This window comes from Mesoplodon densirostris, chromosome 8, assembly GCF_025265405.1.
Source record: "Mesoplodon densirostris isolate mMesDen1 chromosome 8, mMesDen1 primary haplotype, whole genome shotgun sequence".
Lineage (NCBI taxonomy): Eukaryota > Metazoa > Chordata > Mammalia > Artiodactyla > Ziphiidae > Mesoplodon > Mesoplodon densirostris.
In genome coordinates this window covers 82,022,615-82,043,795 of record NC_082668.1, presented here as the reverse complement: position 1 = coordinate 82,043,795, position 21,181 = coordinate 82,022,615, and the positions used below count along the sequence as shown (strand labels likewise).

Genomic DNA, 21,181 nt, shown 5'->3' with positions numbered 1-21,181 from the left:
AGAGAAAGCCTGTGCACAGCAATGAAGACGCAATGCAGCCAAAAATATAAATAAATAAATAAATAATTTGAAAAATAGTCTATAACTATTACACATATCATAATATCCTTTCAATGGGAATTTAGGGTTTTCTTCTCAGTAGATGAATGAATGACTCATCAGTAACAATGTATCAAATATACACTTACTTTTTTACCAAATTTATTGCACAATGATCTTCAGACTACTCGTTCATTCAACAAATAATTGGGTCTATCTACTACATTCTGTATTAGGTATGGTTAAGATATACTCTTTTATTTATAAGATAATATTTTGAGAGTTGTAAAGTTTGAGTCTCCTATTTTCATTTTAATTTCCACAACTGAATAATTATAACCACCATGTTCCTGACATAAAACACTTCCATCAACCCCAAAATTTTCCTCTGGTCCCTCTGCATTCAGTCCTCCTCTTCACTTCTAGCTTTTGACAACCACTCATCTATTCCTATTAGTATAGTCTTGCCTTTTTAGAGGAATTTTATTTAAATGGAATCACACAGTTTGTATGCTTTTGTGATTGGCTTCTTTCATTTAGCATAATGCTTTAGAGATGCATACATATTGTTTAGTGTATCAGTATAGAGTATTACATTTTTTCCTGAGTTATGTTCAATTGTGTGAAGAAACCACAACCACAATTCTTTTATCCATTCACTAGTTATTGGACATTTGGGTAATTTCCAATTTGGGTCTATTATGAATAAAGCTGCTTGTAAATATTTACATGCAAGACCTTTTTTGGACTTATGTTCGATCACATGATAAAATGTATATATGCTTAATTTTATAGGAAAGTCTTTATAAGAAACTTTGTAACTTTTGTAAGAAACATTTCAGTAGTGGTTATACAATGTTTTATTGCTACCATCAAAGAGAATTTCAGCTGTTCAACATTCTCATCAATACTTGGTATTGTCAAACATTTCTTTTTAAATTTTAACCATTCTATTGGGGGTGAAGTAGTAGTAGTTTTGGGTTTTGATCTATGTTTTGTTAATGATTAAAAATGTTGACCATGGGCTTCCCTGGTGGCGCAGTGGTTGAGAGTCCTCCTGCCGATGTAGGGGACACGGGTTCGTGCCCCGGTCCGGGAAGATCCCACATGCCGTGGAGCTGCTGGGCCCATGAGCCATGGCTGCTGAGCCTGCGTGTCAAAAAAAAAAAAAAATGTTGACCATATTTTCAAGCATTTATTACTATCTTTATATCTTCTTCTTATTTTATTTTTATTTTTTTTGCGGTACGCAGGCCTCTCACTGTTGTGGCCTCTCCCGGAGCACAGGCTCTGGACACGCAGGCTCAGCGGCCATGGCTCACGGGCCCAGCCACTCTGTGGCATGTGGGTTCTTCCCGGATCGGGGCACGAACCCGTGTCCCCCGCATCGGCAGGCGGACTCTCAACCACTGTGCCACCAGGGAAGCCCTATATCTTCTTTATTATAGTATCTGCTCATTACTCACTAAAAATTGCCCATTTTTTATTAATTTTTGTCCTTTCATTACTGACATTTAAGAAGACTTTATATATTCTGGATACTGGTATTTTATTGGATATGTGCCTTACAGTTTTCCCCAATCTTTGAATTGCCTTTTCCTTTTTTAGAAGAACAAAAGTTTATAATTTTGTTGAATTCCAATTTATCATTTTTTTGTTTTATAATGTAGCCTTTTTTGTGTGTGTCCTGTTTAAGAAATCTTTGCCTAAGCCAAAATCACTAGGATTTTTTTTACTGTTTTCTTCTATAAATTTTATGGATTTATATTTTTTAGTTGGACCTATGATCTATTTTGAGCTAATTTATGTGTAAGGTGTGATGGAAGGGTTGAAGTATTTTTTGTTTTTGTTTTTTCCATATGGCTTCCAATTATTGAAAAGACTATCCTTTCTCCCTTGAATTATCTAGACCCATTTGGTGAAAACCAATTAGTCATTTACATTTGAGTCAATTTCTGAATTCTCCCTTTGGTTCCATTTATCTGTGTCTATTTTTACACAATGCCACTCTGTCTTCATTAATGTATGATTGAAATCAGATAATGTGAATACTGAAAGCAGATAATGTAAATCCTCCCACTGAGTTCTTCACTTTTAAAATTGTTTTGACTATTTTAGTCATTGGGAATTTCATATAAGTTTTAGAATTGACTTGTTAATTTCCATAAAATTCTTTTGGGAGTTTTATTTTGATTTTATTGAATCTAGAGATTAAGGAGAATTAATGTTTTAACAATTCTAAGTCTTTTCGGCTATAAACATTGTATATCTTAGCATTTATTTATGTCTTCTTTAATTTCTCTCAGTGATGTTCAGTAGTTTTTGGTGTATAAACTTTACTTATAATTCTTAAATATATTCTGATGTATTCTATAATCTTTAAGCTATTTTAAGTTGTGTTGTATTTTAATTTGAATTTCTAAATATTCGTTGCTATCATATAAAAATGCAACTGATTTTTAAATCTCTGCCTGTATATTGCAAGCTTGATATACTCAATGATTAGTTACAAAGATTTTTTTGTAAATTACTTAGGATTTCCTGACAAAACAATCATTTAGTCTGTGAATGAAGATAGTTTTACTTTCTCCTTTGCAAACTGTGTGATTTTTATTTATTTTTTCTGACTTTTTTCAGTGGCCACAACCTTCAATGGAATGTTAAGTAAAAGTTGTGAGTGGACACTTTTCCCTGGTTCCTGATCTTAGTCGGGAAATAATTTAGTTTGTCACCATTAAGTATAATATTTGAAAGAGGCTTTTCACAGATGCCTTTTGTCAGGTTGAGGAAATTCCCTGGTATTTCTAACTTAATGAGAAGTTTTTTTTAAATGACAAGTTGATATTTGATATTGTCAATTTTCTACATCTATTAAGAACACCAATTTTTCTTTTTAATGTCAATATAGTAAATTATACTGATTGATTTTTAAATATCAAACCAACTTTAAATTCTTTTTTTTTTACTTTAAATTCTTAAGAGAAACTCTAATCAGTTCTCTAAAATTTGGGTGAGGGAAGGTTTGCATCTATGTTCATGAGAGATATTTCTCTAAGATTTCTTGTAATTTCTTTATCTGGTTGCAGTACCTGATTGCTGTTTTCATGATCTGGGGACTTTCCCTCTTCTTTCTGTAAAAGTTTCTTTAGTATTGCTATTATCCCTTCCTTAAATGTTTGGTAGAATTCACCAATGAAGCCAACTGAAATAAATTTTTTTTAAGGAAAGTTTTAAAGAGCTATTCAGGTTTCTATTTCTTTTTGAATGAGTTTTCTTAATTTATGTCATTCAAGGTTGTGTGTATTTCATCTTATTTGGTAAATTTGTTGGCATAAAGTTTTTTTTTAATAATTTTTAAAGTTAAATGTCTATGGGATCTGAAGTATTGATTCCTCTTTAATTCATGACATTGGTAGTTTGTGTTTCTTTTTTTTTATTCCTAACCTATCTGGCTAAAAGTTTACCAACTTTATTGCTCTTTTCAATGATTCAGTTATTATTTTCATTGATTTTCTCTATGGTTTTCCATTTTCTGTTTTATTATTTCTGCTTTTATTTTTTATTTTTCTCCTTTATGCACATTTTGTAGGGGTTTTGTTTGGTACAGTTTTTGGCTGTTGTTTTGATTTTTCCATTTCTTAGGTAAGAAGCTTAGATTTTTGATTTGATAATTGTTAATGAGCATTTAATTCTATAAATTTCCCTTTCAGCTCTGCGTTAGTTGAATCTCACAAAGATTGATATGTCATTATTTTTTTTCAATCAGTTTGAATTATATTCTAATTTTACTTTTGATTTCTTCTTGACTGTATCAGTCTGGGTTCCACCAGATAAACATATGGATAGATAGATAGATAGATAGATAGATAGATAGATAGATAGATAGATATAAAACAGATTTAGTGAAAGGGAAAATAATTGGCTTAAGTGATTGTGTGACTGGCTAGGCAGTTCCTACATTTGTAGGGCAGGCCGTCAAGGAAGGGCAAGCTGGAACTCTTGGGCATGCCCTAAAGCAGCAGTCCACAGGCAGAATTCAGTCTTCTTTAGGGAAACCTAAGTCTGCTTTTAGAGCCTTTTAACTGATTGAATCAGGCTCACTCTTCTTGTATAGTGTAATCTTCCTTACTTAAAGTAAGTAAACTGATTATAAACTTTAATTACGTCTATAAAATGCCTCCATAGCAACCCTCAATTTGTGTTTTATTGAATAATTGGGAACTGTAGTGTAGCCAAGTTGACACATAAGCTGACCATCACATTGACCCAATAATTGTATGGAAGTAAACTTTTAAATTTCTAAATATTTGGGGAGTGTTTATATATATTTCTTTTTGCACTGTAGTTTAACTCCATTTAGTCAGAGAACATACTTTTTATGGTTTAAGTATTTTTACATATATAGAGCTTATCTTGGTGATTGTATATCTTGGTGATTTTTCCTTGAGTGCTTGAAACAAGTGTGATTTCTCTTACTCTCCGGTGGAGTGTTCAACAAATGTCAAATAGCTTAAATTTGTTGATAAGTTTGTTCAAGTCTTCTATATCCTTACTTAATTTTTGTATACTTTTTCTATCTTTTATTGTAAGAAGAGTGTTGACATTTCTAACTATAATGACAGACTAGTCTATTTCTTCTTTTCCTTCTATCAATATTTTTGATTAAAAATTTTGTAATAACAGTTTTAATGAGATATAATTCATACACCATAAGATTTATCCTTTTAAGGTGTACAATTCAGTGTTTTTTATTATTATATTCACAGAGTTGTGCAACAACCATCAAAGTCTAATTTTAGAACATTTTTATCACTCCAAAAATAAACCTTACACTCATTGGAGATTACTCTCCATTCTTCCCTCCACTAGTCCCTGGCAACCACAAGTCTAATTCATAACTCTAGTGACTTGTCTATTCTGGACATATCACCTAAATAGAATCATACACTAAGTAGCTTTATGTGCCTGGCTTCTTGCACTCACCATAATAGTTTCAATGTTCATTCATATTGTAGTATATATCAGTATTTCATTCTTTTTATGGCCTAATAGTATCCGTTGTATGAATATATCACTTCTATTTGTTATTGATTCATATATGTTAAAACTTGTTATAAGTGAATAAGATTGTTATATTCTCTCGATGAATTCATGTCTATCATTATGAAGTGTCCTTCATTATCTCTGGTAATAGTTCTTGTTCTGAGATTCACTTTGTCTGATAATACAAGTCCCCTACATACAAACGAGTTCCATTCTGAGAGCATGTTCGTACATCCAATTTGTTCATTTAAGTCCAACAAAGCTAGCTTAGGTACCCAACTAACACAATCGGCTATATAGTACTGTACTGTAAGAGGTTTATAATACTTTTCACACAAATAATACATAAAAGCAAACAAACACACAAAAAAGAAAACATTTTTAATCTTACACTACAGTACCTTGAAAGGTACAGCTGTACAGTACAACAGCTGGCATACAGGGGCTGGCAATCGAGTGAACAAGCAAGAAGAGTTACTGACCGGAAGAGGGAGAGGAGGTGGGAGATAATAGAGCTGGACGATTGTCAGCAATAGGGGATGGAGGGCAAGCTGAAATTTCACTCACGCCTGACGTTGATGGAACGCACGTTTGTATCTTTGAAAGTTGGCAACTTGAAGGTTCCTATGTAGGGGATTTACTGTATAGTAATTCCACCTTTTGAAAGTAGTTTGTATGCGCTATATTTTGCTATTCTTTGATTTTTATCCTATTTGCATCTTCATATTTAGAGTGGACTTGTATCCAACAGTAGTTAGTTTGTCAAAGACAGTTTGACAAACTGCTTTTTAAATGGAATGTTTAGATGAGTTACATTTAATTATTGGCATGACTGGGTTAAGTCTATTACATAGCTATTTTTTTGGTCCTATCTGTTCTTGATTTCTTTTCTCTTCTTTTGTATTTGTTTGGAATATTTTTTTATGATTCTACTTTATCTTTGTTATTGAATGATTAGCTATACATCTTTATTGTTTTTATACTGGTTGCTCTAGGGTTTGCAATATATACTTTTAGCTTATTACAATCTAAGTTAAAATAATATACTGTCTCACAAGTATTATAAGAAATTTTAAAAATATGTTTTCATTTCCCCCTTGTCCTTTGTTTTATTTGTAATATTATTTAATTCTATATTGTTATAAACCTCAAAATTGATTGTTATTGGTCTTACTTTAAACATTCAGTTATCTTTTTCTTTCATTAATCTTATGATTTTCTTTATTTTAAAAGATTACCTGGTTGATGGGGGGTTATTTTATTTATTTCTTTTTTTATTGAAGTATAGTTGATTTGCAGTGTTGTGTTAGTTTCAGGTGTACAGCGCAGTGATACAGTCATGCATACATATATCTATTCTTTTTCAGATTCTTTTCCCTTATAGGTTTTTACAAAATATTGAGTATAGTTCCCTGTGCTATACAGTAGGTCCTTGTTGGTTATCTATTTTATATATAGTAGTGTGTATATGTTAATCCCAAACTCCTAATAGATCCTTCCCCCTTTGGTAACCATAAGTTTGTTTTCTATGTCTGTGAGTCTATTTCTGTTTTGTAAATAAGTTCATTTGTATGTTTTTTTTCTTTTTTAGATTCCACATATAAGCGATATCATATGATATTTGCCTTTCTCTGTCTGGTTTACTTGAGTTAGTATGATAATCTTTAGGTCTGTCCAAGTTGCTGCAAATGACATTGTTCCATTCTTTTTTATGGCTGAGTGATACTCCATTGTGTGTGTGTGTGTGTATACACACACACACACACACACACACACATATATATATGGTGTATCTTCTTTATCCATTCATCTGTCAATGCACATTTAGGTTGCTTCCATATGTTGGCTATTGTAAATAGTGCTGCAATGAACATTGGGGTGCATGTATCTTTTCAAATTATAGTTTTCTCTGGATACATGCCCAGGAGTGGGATTGCAAGATCATATGGTAACTCTATTTTTAGTTTTTTAAGGAACCTCCATACTGTTCTTCATAGTGGCTAGACCAATTTACATTCCTACCAACAGTGTAGGAGGATTCCTTTTTCTCCACTCCTTCTCCAGCATTTCTTATTTGCAATTTACAGATTCAGTGCAATTCCTATCAAATTACCAATAGCGTTTTTCAAAGAACTAGAACAAAAAAGTTTAAAATTTGTATGGAAACACAAAACACCCCAAAATAAACATTCAATTATCTTTTTAAAAACGTTTTTTAAAATTGTGGGGAAAGTTTTTTATTTTGCCCACAGTTTTACCATTTCTTGTGATGTGCATTATTTTGTACAAATACAGTTTTTCTTCTGATAGGATGTCTTTCTCCTTCTGGAAGGTATTCTTTTAACACTAATCTTACTACAAGTCTGCTGGTAATGAATTCTCTTGGCTCTGCCTGAAAAAGTCTCTATTTTGCCTTAACTTATTAAACTTTTACTGTATAGTGAATCTTAAATTGACAGCTTTTTTGGGGGGGGTTTATTTTGTTGTTGTTATGTTTTTAAGTAGTTGATGGATATTACTACATTATATATCTACTAGCATAGATTCTGATGAAAATTCTCCCTTGTATGGAATATATCATTTTTTCTTACCACTGTTTCTAAGATTTAAAAAAATCTGTATGAAACGTTATTATTAATTTGATTACAGTGTGTGTCTTGGTGTGGTTTTCTTTATTTTTCTTCTGTTGGACTTTATTGAAGTTTGTGTATCTCTGGATTCAAAAATTTTAAGTAATATTTAGCCATTACTTTTGAAATAATTTTCTTATCCTTACTCCTCTCTCCTGCTGACTCTAATTATATGTAGTTATATGTACATTAGATCACTTGATTTTTGGAGGGTTTCCATTGCTATGTCCTCAATTTCACTGATTTTTTTTTTTTTTTTGGTAACGTTGAATTGCTTTTAATCTCATCTAGTGTATTTAAAAAAACTTTAGATGTTATATTTACATATCTACAGTTTGATTTGGATCTTTTTTATATCTTCCATTTCTTTCTTCATCAAGTTCATGTTTTCCTCTACCTTTTTGGGCATAGGTGGTATATTTACAATAACTGTGTATTGTCTCTGTATGCCAATTCAATCATCCATTTCCTTTCTGGTTGCTTCTAGTGATTGATTTCTTTCTTGCTTTTTTGCATGCCTGATAATATTTGGTTGGATGCTGGACATTGTTAATTTTGTGTCTTGTGGTATTGGATTTTGTTGTAGTCATTTAAATATATCTGGGTTTTATTCTGGGAAATAATTAGTATACCAATATAATCCCTTTGAGACTTGCTTCTGAGCTTAGTAGATCAGTCTCTCGTTAAGGTTTAATTTCACCCCTTTATAAACACAATAAATTTATGAAGACTCTGACCAGTGTTCCATGCAATGGTAGGTTTTTCACTTTAGATGGTAGCACAGCAACTATTCTCAATCCCATATAAGCTTTGGTAATTGTTCTGTGCAATACTTTTCTTAGTTTCTCCCTTTGGTCTTGGGTCGTTTCCTTACACACTTGTGAACATCAGTAGGCAGACAAAAACTTGAGTTGACACCTATGCAGATATGTGGACTTCTCTTTCTGTGCAACTTCCTCGTCTCCATGATTCTGCTCTGTAAATTCAAGCTGCCTTGATTTCCCTGAACTGCAAACTTTGTTTCTTCAGTTTGATCCATTGGGCTCTGATGGGGTTCCCACTTCGTGCATTGTGATCTGGAAATTCTTAGCTGGTAAGCCAGGGCAATAACAGAGATCACCTTGTTTTGGGCTCTTCTTTTGGAGAACAGTCTCCTGCCCTCCTTGTTGTCCAATGTCTGAACGCTGTTGTTTTCTATATTTTGTGCAATTATATAGTTGTTAAAAGTGAGAAGTTAATCCTGACCCCATTACTCTATCAGGAATAGATTTGAAAGCCCAAGTGATAGCTTTCACATTATTTAAGTTTAGGAAAAACCTGGTTCATAGTATGCAGATTTGCTAAAATATTATAGAATTTCTGTAGTAGAATAAATATGTCCACAGATATAGAGACACTTTTTAAAAATAACTAAAGCAAACTTCTTCTAGAAAAGAAGCAATCCAACCTAGTGTAATTCTAGGAAAAAAATATTTCCACAAAGTTCAAGGATCAATTAAAATTAGGCTTAATGAATATAAGAAATAATCTGGGTAATGATACAAGTGCATTTGTCAACTAAGAAAAAAAGTTAAAGACCTACTGATATAAAAGAAATTTCGTACACTATCTTAGTCTTCAAAAAACTGTAATGTGTAACAACTGGCTCATTTTTACATCAATATGCTAAATTATTTATTAAATTGAGTCAAGAAATTATTCTCTAAAACAACCTTACCCAGGTACCCAGGCAAATCTCTATATGTACATATATATGTATATATATATTTTTTTTTCAACAAACTTAAATTTCTAGGTTTATTTTTCATAAATTATAAGAGCTCAGTTTGGTCATTAGCTATTTTAAATGCCAGTTATTGACGAATGTATTAACACTACACATATGAAAAGATTCTTTTTTGCAGAAATAGGTGCCATGTTTTAGGGAAGTGTCTATGAACACCTTATTCCTCACAGAGAAGACGTCTAAACATACAGTAAGACTTACATGTAATCAATGAGATAAGCCAAATATTAACCATTTGCATAAAAACTATAATGTGGAGTATGTTATCACAAAAGTGTCTCAGATGAAATGAACAATAGCCATTTGGATTAAAACTAATATATAAAACACATTATCAGAAAATCATCTAAATTTTCTGAAGGAATATTCAAGTTTCTAATGAAATATGTTACGTTAATATGTTAGGAACAGTCACTGGTATCAGTCCCAATCACTTAGACTAATGAGTATGGTACAATTCACCTACCCATTCTTACTTTTCATGCCCCTCACCCTACCACGCACAACTAGCATGGCCTTAATATAAATTAGTTAAGTCCTATATGTTAATGTTAATATTGTTAATTTACTAATTTTAGATTGTAGAACAGCTGTTATTTAAATGTTCACTACCTGTCAGAGTTTATACTAATCATTTTATATCTGTTTCCTGGTTATTCTTTATACAAAACTGAAAATTGGGATTATACTGATTTTAGAAATGAAGCTCTGAACAAGAGGGCTTAACTATTTTTATTGGTTTCTGCTGTAAATGGCAATTTCAGGTTAGAGCCCAGTTTTTTTTCCTGCCTTTTTCACTAATCCATGCTGCAGAGATATATTGTTATTTTAATTGATGCCCTTAACATTTCTGCCTCTTAAGATATTGTAGAGCTACATATGATAATACAGGCCAAAATTTGCCTAACTTGTAATTGTAAAGTCAGATGTTTCTTAGGTTTAATGTGACCCAGTTACTATGATAATACCCAGGATTACCATAGAAGGACACATTAAAACAGCATTTGTAATGCTGCATTGTGGTCATTAGATCATTAAACTATTTTTGCCAAATTGAGAAAAGTTCACATTAATTTCATTGATTTATATTCTATGCTATTGAAAAATATGAAACAAATTATATTGTTTATTTGATCTCAAAAAGTTGTCATTCTCTGTCAGTATAAGAATGCCACTTAAATATCCCATAATGGTTGCTACTATTTCCTTAAAGATTCAAGCATTAATGTATGATACTTAAGTAATTTCTAAAGTAGGATTCTTAAGCAGGGCTCCATTAATTCTGTGGGCTTGCATACTTGCAAACATAATTTTGTGTATATGAAATTTATGGAGTAATTACTATGTGGTAGGCATTGTTAAAAAGTTTTAACATACTGTAAATCCTAAACTACTTAATTTTAAAGTAACAGAGACAAGTAATTTTAAGAATACATCTGAATCTATTCTCTATCCTCACCCATAAGTATACTGTGTTCAGTGTTAAACTGTACACTTGATAGGATTTCAGCAGTGGAACTTATGTGCTTTGTTCAGTATTGGGACTTACAAAAAAAAGTCCCAAAGTGCTAAAAACTTATGAAACCTGGCTTCAACACAAAATCTAAAGTTCATTTTTATAGAAGGTGGGACTGAAGGGAGGGGTGATTTTCCAGCCAGCAAGCAGCCATGATTGCCATCTTCTCGTTTGATTCTATTATTGGCTGAATATGGATTGATGTACTTGTCTCCACTGTACCACTGTATAATGCATGAACATGATTACTGGGGTAATTTAGAAACAGGATGCCTTTAATCTTCTGCTCAGATCAATCAATTACAATACATAGGTTATAGAATATCCTATGATCTTACACTGAATCCTTAATAGAACTAATCTTAGAGCTAAATGGACTTGGAAAAAATGTGAAGCCCACAGTGATTGCTCATATGAACACAGACAATGGAACTTTAACCATCATATTGTGTAATTACCCAGAACCAATGAACAGAGACCACACTGAAGGTGGTAGGGAAAGAAAGAGTACTTTGGGGAACAAAAACTCACTTTTCCTCTTGAAGAAGCCACTTTTCCTCCCTTAAGGTGGAATTTCAAGGGTTTCCAGACTCAATAATCTGTGAAAGTTTGTATCGGACTCATAACTAGAGACATTAGCACTGTTACCTTCTGCATGTCAATACATCTTGTCATATGATAGATAAATGTGTTTCCAATGTGTGCATTTGGAAATGCCTGTTTCTCTTTAAAGCAATATTCATTCACTGAATTTACATGTGATTTGAAAAAAGTATTTTGCCATACAACCTTTCCATAGCTTAGTGTTGTGTTATTATGCCTTTATAGTGTACATGAAACCTTAATTACAATGCACACAATGTGTGGTGTGTTCATTTTTTTCTGGAGTCCTTGATGCATTTTGGGAGGAATACATTTGAGCTTGGGTTCAGCTGAGAAGCTAAGTAGAAAAAGAAGATATTTTAGAAATGGGATGCCAGTAGCCTTCTGTGTTTCTGCGGACATTCAGTGAAGACAAGTAGTCTATGTGAACATATCAGGGACACTTGCCTGAGTTTGCAGTTCTATTGTCTGTGGCTGGATGTAGACAGAGAGCAGTTGCTAACGGCATAGTCAGAGTCAGCACCATGGATAGCTCCACACGTTTAGTACCTGGGAGACGAACTCCTGTCGTTTCACAAGCCCAGCTGCAGTCAGCAAACAGAAAGATCTACTTTTACTGAAAACGGGGAGAAAATAAAGCCATACATTGGAGGAGCGTGCCTTTTTATATTCCGAGAGAGGGAACTTCACGGATTCAGGAAAGCTCAAGCTACCATAAGAGCCTAAGGGTTGTCATAGATTTCTTCTTTTCAAGTAAATCTAAACGGAAAATTCAACATTCCCAGGCAATGTTCCTGATTTATTTTCGTTTTTCTGATAGGAAAGATTGAGAATTGCTTAGGTTCTTTTTTTCTTTTCTTTTCTTTTTTTCCCCTTGGCTTGTGTTTTCTGGAGCATAAATAAAACTTATGTTTATTTCCTCGTTATTTATTACAATCCACATGACTCACCGTCTTAATTTAACCCTCCTTCTTAGCCCTTTGCAGTTCCATTCTCATTTTTTTCACTTCAGACTCCAAGGTTGTAACTGAAAAATTATGAACCCGAGTTACTCAAGGCACAGGCAAAGCAGGCTAATGGGCTGTGAGAACACCCAAAACTCCATCATGCAAATAGGTGTTTTGATAAGACCCTTATCGCCAGCAGAAACAAGAGATTTGTCCGTGTTCTAGTTCTGTAGGTTGTAGTGGTGGCAAATTCCATTTAGAGAAAGGGGCGTGGAAAGGGCTGACTACTTGGTTAAGGGAGGAGATGACATAAATGAAGGGAAAGAAGCATGAAAAACTAGAGAAACAACTTAGAAAACACCCTCCCCTGGCTTGGCTTGTCACATATGGTTTCCTAAGTCTCCAGGGGGACTATTTGGGCCGAAGTGTATGTATACCATGAGATTCCCGTGTTGGCAGGCTCTGAGAAGGAAGAGCAGAGAGGACTATTCTCTCCCTTGAACACTTTCCTATCATATACGAGGTGATTTCTTAGAAATGGTAGAAGAAAGCAGAATGGTGTCCCTAGTGTGTTCAGGAGATGAGTGGCATGGGAGGTCACACCAAGGCTGGTTAACTCTTAGCCCCACCCACCTTTTGTTCCTGCCCCCTCTTGCCCAGCCTCGCCCATTTCAAACTCCTTCCCTGTTTTGTACCAGTTGCTTATACAGTCTTTGGCCTTCTTATCTTTCTCGCAACCTGCAGCGCGGAGAGACCTCATCACCCCCAACCTTGCTCCTCAGGGGTTCAAGCAGTGAAACCGGGCATGCTCAGCGCGGCGCCAGCAGCCTCTAGTCTTTGGGAGGCGCGGCTCAGCGCCGGGCTGGGACAGAGTGCCAATTGAGCCCAGGCTTCAGCACCCACCTCCGCCGAGCCCAGGCTTCCGAGCTGCGCCCTGAGGCGAAACCTGCACCCTTCAGTGGTTCATCCTCAATCTTCAACCTCCTGAGCCACCAGGGCTTAGAAATAGTCTTCACTGAGGGACCGTTTTCCCACCTGTCTTTTCTTTGCAGCTAAGGGTGTTTTAGCTACCGCGGAGCGAGGAGCTCAGCAATGGGGCCCTGGGGCTGGTGGCCGTGGAGATCACCTTCCCAGAGTAGCTGTTTGTCACTGAGTTTTGGAGATTTCTTGGCTGGCTTCCGCTAAAGCACGCTTGAGTAATCCGAGCAGTGGCGGCGCCCAAGCTCCCGGGATAAAGGCAGCGTGTGTGTGTGTGTGTGTGTGTGTGTGTGTGTGTGTGTGTGTGTGTGTGTGTGTAGGGGGAGAGGGCGGGGATAGAAACGTCAACCACCCCCACCCCCCAGCCTCCTTTTCTTTCTCCCTTTCCTGCAAAAGCTGCCCAAGTCTTCCGTCCCGCCGCCGCCCCCCCCCCACCCCGCCCCTCCTTAGCCATCCTCACAGCTCTGGGCCACCGCCAGGTTAAGCCCATTTGCGCTGGGAAATCGACGCTGTTTGGGAGAAGAGAAACAGATCGATTGCCCTTGTGACTCCCCGCCCCCTCCCCACCGCACCCCGCCCCCCACCGCTCCCTCCCTCCTTCCCTCCCCTGCCAGCTCCCCTCACCCCGCCTCCTTCCCGCTCCCCACCCCCAAAGCCTCTCCCCCGCGGCAGTCCGGTGCGAGGCCCCCTCCGGAAGGTGAGGGGAATGGATTGGACTCCGGTGGGGAAAGCGGGTGTCTAGAAGTGGTGCTAATGGGAAGAGATTTCTGGTTTCAAAAGAGGATGCTCTGCCACAAAGAGCGGCTCGCGCGCTGGCCTGGGCTCTAGCCGAGGAGAGATCCCGGGAGAACTCCGGAGCTCGCGGGGAGCGCTCCTCGGAAGACCGGGGTCAACATGCCTGTTCGCAGGGGGCATGTGGCACCACAAAACACATTTTTGGGGACAATCATACGGAAATTTGAAGGGCAAAGTAAGTTCATTTGTTCTCTTCTCTCTCCCTCGCTTTCTGCTTTGATAGTGCACTTGGCGTCCGCCGCTTCCAAGCTGAGGAGACGGCAACTCCGGGGCTCTGTCAAGTTCAGAGGCTGTGAAACCGAGTCAGGAGGTTCGAATGGCAGCTCGAGTGTTCTGCCTGTGATATTAATTTTGATTTACATTTTAGATTATGGTCTCCATTATAGGAGGCAATTTGATCCTCCTCTCCCACTGCTCCATTATCTGCCTTGCTACTTAATGCCCTACTCTTCTACTATCTTACAGGGAACGTACTAGTGTAACATGGGTTTATATTTTGTGGCCGTTTTATTGTAGACTTTCAGAAAGTCAGGAGCAGGGCAGAGCATACTATTGGAACAAGAGAATGTTAATGGTAGCAGCGATGTAAATGGCTATGCAAACTGTATTTTATTACCTTGGTTAAATTGCAAGGCTGTGGTATGACAGGGATGCTTGCTTTTGCTAGTTTATAGAAGCTAAACTTTGCATTGAATCAATGCAAATCCAAAGCTGGATAATTTGGGAAAAGTAATATCTGATCCGTGTTGATTCCCAAGGCAAACAGTTCATTATTTAAAGAATATTTTTGTCCCTTCATTATCCCCTTAAATTTCCACTAGAAATTTAAAAATTGAAGTGTAATAAGTAAATCGCACAAAGACTGAATGCAGAGAAATGTAATATTATCATATGCACTAATTATGAGGAATAAATAATTGTTATATAAATACATTAATTTTAGATCCTATACTTGTTCATTTATTTTTGACATTTCCTTAAAACTACATTAACACACATTTATTTTTGTGCATTATGCAGTTATTTTGGCACTGCATTTAGTGATGGGAGGATATAGTACTTTGTGTTCAAAATAAACTTGTGTATCCTGTTTCATATTTTATTTGGGAATAGTAAACATAATTTGTGATCAGAATTAATAAGCCCTTTGTACTAAAATCCCTACTACTATACAAAAATGCAGGGTCCCCCAAAGTAAATGTGAAAAGGTGATAACATGATATTTACTGTGTGTGTGTGTAAATATTTTTGTCTTCTGGATAATATATATTATGCAAAGCTGAACCTTTGCATTATTAAACTACTAATTAATGTGAAATAATTTCATTGCTAATAGTTTTTTTTTTTAAACATGACGTGTGTAGTATGCCTTAGAGAGATAGAGAAAAGCCAAATCCAGGAATAATAACTACTTTAAGAAAGTTGTACTCTAAGGGCCAAGGTTGAAATGAGGAGCCTGACAGCTACAGGATGCTTCACTGTTTTGGCATCGAAAATACCTTACGATTAAATGGCATTCTGGAACTATCAATGGGCCAGCTGCTTCTCTGAGTGTGCATTAGGACCCTTGAGAGTTACAGGGCTTGAGAACTAGACTATTTGGGAAATTATATTCTCAAAATTTGAAGAAAAGCTTATTAATACTTTTTGTTAAAACTACTTAGGACCATTAATTTCTTATTTAGAGTTTTTTTCCTTTTAAAATCTGGTCAGTTAGCAATTTGGGAAGCACCTGCATTTCAGATCTCCTATTATGCAACAAATTGTTCCAGTGTTTATGAGAATCTTGAGGAAGCTTTTTACAAGATGCCTTACTATCTTTTTATTACAGATAAAAAATTTATCATTGCAAATGCCAGAGTGCAGAACTGTGCCATCATCTACTGCAATGATGGGTTCTGCGAGATGACTGGTTTCTCCAGGCCAGATGTCATGCAAAAGCCATGCACCTGCGACTTCCTCCATGGGCCCGAGACCAAGAGGCATGATATTGCCCAAATTGCCCAGGCGTTGCTGGGGTCAGAGGAGAGGAAAGTGGAGGTCACCTACTATCACAAAAATGGTAAAGTTTATCTATTTAAGATTCCTTCCGTTTTATTCCATTACAATGAAATTTTGACAATTGATTACTGAAAGTTCATAGTCAGAGAAGCCCCTAATATTCAATTGGAGATATATGATTTGCTTGTAGTGTTGCAGGATTAAAGAAATGTGGAGACTCTCATTAGTGGACTAGTAGGGACAATTTCTTTTTTGAATAAGGGTACTCTGTACTCTTCAAAAGTCCAGTAACTTAATGTCACTGAGGACAAAATGCCACAAATCAATCTTACTGTCTTCCCTAAGGAATAACTTAAAAGCCAATAATTTCCTGGTTGCGTTGATACGCATTGAGTAGGAGAGAAATAAGGTTTTATTTGCTTGAACTTGAAAATATTTCACAAAGTCTTATAGAAAAATGTATATCTGTTACTGTTATAGATGTTTCTTGGCTCTTCAGCTTTATTTGGTAGACAACACCTCCTGTTTCTTTTGATCCTTTTTATATAAGATTAAGGATGATATATAGGAACTTATAAAATTGGTCTAGTAAACCTATGTATATTCAAATGATAAAGCCTGTTCATGTATTCAAGATTTGTCCTAAGGTAAGAAATGGAGAAAAGGAACTATGATATGTAGAATTATTAGTATTCATTTTTATAGCTGCAGCAAAACTGGCATCTGAAACTTAAGGTCATACCTCAACTTCAAGGGCACTCCTCCTTCTTTTAGGCTTGCTATGGGAGCATAAACATGTTAGACCTGTAATAGTCCTCAAAGAAATGGGCATGCATTCATTATATACATAATATATGTATGTTAACTCACATGTATGAATATTCAGATATACCCATTTTAAAGTATATACATTCTCAAATGTGAACACTTAATGATATCTGACAATTTAGAGCTTAAAGATAAATCAATTAAAAATGCATGTTATAGTTTGTTTTGTTGATATTGCCTTATCATTTTTTAAATTCCATTGATAGAAATCAGTGAGGCAGAGGGGTATCTAGTCAGATTTTTAGGTAACTCTTAAGACTTATAAACGAGTAAATGAGTGATGTGTTATAGCTTATATCATATAATGACTCATCATTTGGTCAAATACATTCTGACAGGGAAAAGGTTTAGCTCTTCCTCTTATTTTCTTATAATTAAGTATTTCATGATAGAAAATGTACAACTCTTAATTACTGGATTTTCCTTAGCATCATCTTAAGTGGGTATGAATAACAAAGTGTGACTGGAACAGGTTTGTATAACTTTGGATTAATCTGGAATGAAATCAGTTATATCATTACCAATCAAAATAGAGATAGGTTTTAAAGTTCTCATTTTCCCCCTAAGTTTCAATCAGTAGGGTTGGCGTACTAGAAATAGCTTAATTGCTCTGTTGTCTTGAAAGCATTTCTTGGACAGAGGCTCTCACTACTCAAATGCAGTTCATCTTTTTTTGTGTGTGTATCTGATGCCAACAGTTGAATGTCTGACATTTTTTCCCATATGAGTATCTATCACGATGTCCCATAGTCTGTATTGTGGTTACTGTAGGGTGTGTTGGTCCTAATGTTTTCTGGTACATTTAAGAATTTTTTCAACTTGTAGAATTTAAGTATAAAATGAATCTGGACTGTATGGATCACTTAGATACTAACTATATTTTTCAGACCATATTTTCAGATAGAAAAGAGTGTTATTTATTAAACTGCAAGTAAAATGATGATGTTTGGAAGCCTAGTTTAACTTGTACAATGTGACTGTGTAAAATGATCTCAAAACACCTTTAAAAACCAATGTAATGTGGAGTCACAAACATGGATGTAAAAATTTCTACAGTAAAAGTGCTGGTACATTGACTAATGCAAATCATACCATCAGTGATTTGCTTGGTTACATGAATTAAAACCTCCTTGTTTTAGACAAGGAATCTTTATTTGGAAGCTTGTTTAGGTACACAAATATCAACCTTTGGTGATAATTTTGATTCTGTTGCCTTCATTTTCAGTTGTGACTCAATCTACAAGGGCTTGAGTATCCTCAGAGTCAATGACAAATGCTGCCTATTTTGCTTTTATTGATATGGGGAACATGAGGTGATGGGCCAGCTTTTTCTTTTTTTCCAAAGAAAAATATTAATTTGAATGACCTTTGTAGATTGAGAAGACACAGTTAGACTTATTTGCGCTGAATGTAATAAACTTGTGTTTTTGCTACTAGTTCAGATACCTTGAATAGAATCTTCTGAGTGTATTAGTTTTATTCACATGGCAACTGCAAAATCAGTCAGGGCTTATGAAGTTCAAATGTTTTGAAAGTCTTACCTGCCAGCCACTCAACATTTACAAAAGCAGGAAAGGACAAGATCACCAACATTTTCATTGGTTTGTTTTCCAAAGTTTCCTTAATTCTTTATTATTGAGGTCATTTACTTTTGAGAGGTTCTTGGTTTCGTAAGTATATGCAGTAAATGCTTCCTTTATTTATGCTTTATTTAGCATTTCATTGTAATATGAACCGTGATGCAATAAGCACAATGAACAAATTAACAAAAAGTTGAGATATACTGTTTCCACTTTTTCCATTCACTCACATTGGAGTAACAAAAATATGCCCATGGCATTATTTCTGAAAGCTTGTTTTCCAAAGTGACCCAGAGGCTTTATAGCAGTTTAAACTTTTGATCTATGCAAGGAGTTCACATTGACGTGGTGTATGGTGAGCTGCATGATCACCACTGTGAAGCAATGCTTCCTACAATATTCCTTTATGTGATTTTACCAGGTACAGTTGGGCTTGCTGTTTACCAGAATATCAATTTTTTAAAACCTAGTTAATTTGCAGTAGGAATATTTGACAACCCTTCCTTTGAGGATTCTATTTTACAGCTTAAGTCACTATTGCATAAATCATTCTTGACAGCTGTGAAATATTGCTTGAGGTGATAAAGCTGTAAATCTTTTGACATAAAACTCTAATTATACAAAACTATAATTATGCTGAAGCTTATATAAGGATGGGCATGTATTTTAAAGCATAATACATGTACTTTAAAAACACCTTTTAAGCAATAGTGATTGAGAAATAGCAAACACTTCAGCTATTAACTAGCTCATAGTTTGAACATGATGTTAATAGTAAGGTAACAGAAGAACAATTTAGTTGGTCATCCTTTAATTTATTGCTCATCTGGTTTGGGGTGTGTCATGGAACAGAGCTAGCTAGTTGACGTGCTAAACTGCTTCCATCACATCTAGATATGTGATTTTTACCTTAAATTATCAAACCACTCTAAACATTTGGAAAAATCAAAGTAAGTTTCTCCAACAGAAATAAATGTCTTAACTCAGTAGGAAAACAGGACTTAAAATGCATTATTTTTAGAGGTCAGAGTGTTTCTGTATTTTTGCCACTATGCTTTCAGACATAGTGCAATGGCAACTTTTTCTTTTTTTTTTTTTTAGCAAATCAGAAATGTCCCTATCTTTGTGTTGCTTTTAAAGAACTAAAGGATGAGAAGGGGCTGAGGGAAGTCCTTTTCTGATCCAGTCAGACCAGATCCAGACAGGGCACCAGTCATGCTGGGACCAGTACAAAGTTCCAGAGGTATTGTTTGATTCAACTCAACTCAAAAGAGGTTTTGGTTTGGTAAGATTGAATCTACCATCTCTAAGAATTATGAGAAAAGGCCTTATAGAAAATGCTGTGTTGTTAGGAGTAAAGGTGAAGATGCATACCGAGTGCCACCTCTCTCTCAGGTAAGGTCTTAGGCATTAGAGAAACAGTAGGAGGAGATGCAAAGGAGTATCCACCCTTATCTCTGCTTTCAGGATGTTTGAATCATAGAGTGACTAATGTGCATTTCCATCTTCTAAACCCCAAGATGTTTTCTTGAAATTATTTTTAAAGAAAAACACTATATAGACTATGAATTGAAGAAGCTTTTATATAAATGGAGACCAGAATTTAGGGTTAATTACCACTCTTCCTCTGTTCCCCAAATCTAAAATAAACTTGTCTATGTGTATTTCCTCTCACCTTTTGTCACTATACATAATACAAACTTATTAAAGAAGCAGTGTAGTTTAGTTAAAATTTTAATAGCTCCAAAATAAATTTTATAATAGCTTTATATGTTATGTGGCATGCAAATATTCAGCCCTCTTAATTCCTGAATTGTATAGTAGAGATAAAGATGGTAGTCTTTAGAGAAAAATAGAAATATATTTTGTGTGCGTGTAAGTCAAGCAACAAGAAAGTTTTCCAGGGAGAATCTTGCCTAGAATGTGTTTCGGTGTTTATTTAAACTTTCAGTTTATACATTTTCATGCTCCATCATAACTAAACTTCATAACGTTTCATGGACTCTAGTTATTGTATAGAATTTAGGTTTGATCAATTGTATTTGTTGATAAAATAAGAATTCTCAAGAAACACTCCTCCTCACAGTTTGAAAATTTTATTTCAGTATTGTCCCAAGTGAAAACAAAATGTTCTAAAACTGTGGGTCGGCTCTGTTCATCAGCCCTTTTCCCCACCACCAGCACCATACCTCTAAACAGGTTTGGTGCTGAAAAGAAGCTGTCTTGTCTGCCAGCTTGAGGAATAACTACTCAGTTACCTTCTCACCCAAGGGGCTTGAGAACAGGGTCAGCTTAGGGCTATAGGCATAGGCTAGACGTAGCGGGAGGAACCGACTTCTCTGGTTTCTATTGGCTTCCAATGTTGTTTTTATTTTTATTTTTTGGCTATAAATAGTCACTAAATCAATTACTGGTGGTCAGCGATAGAGCGAGTC

The 21,181-nt window shown here is 35.3% G+C and overlaps 1 protein-coding gene across 6 annotated transcripts in view; it reads left to right on the top strand.

The window, feature by feature from the left end:
• The first annotated feature begins 14,196 nt into the window (after positions 1-14,196).
• Positions 14,197-21,181, top strand: part of KCNH7 (potassium voltage-gated channel subfamily H member 7) — a 453,243-nt gene continuing 446,258 nt past the window's right edge. For all 6 annotated transcript variants that reach the window (XM_060106825.1, XM_060106828.1, XM_060106826.1 and 3 more), the window contains exons 1-2: positions 14,197-14,512; positions 16,169-16,399. In XM_060106825.1, coding sequence (XP_059962808.1) covers positions 14,437-14,512; positions 16,169-16,399 — 307 coding nt within the window. In that variant the 5' untranslated portion in view covers positions 14,197-14,436. The remainder of the gene's footprint in view (positions 14,513-16,168; positions 16,400-21,181) is intronic.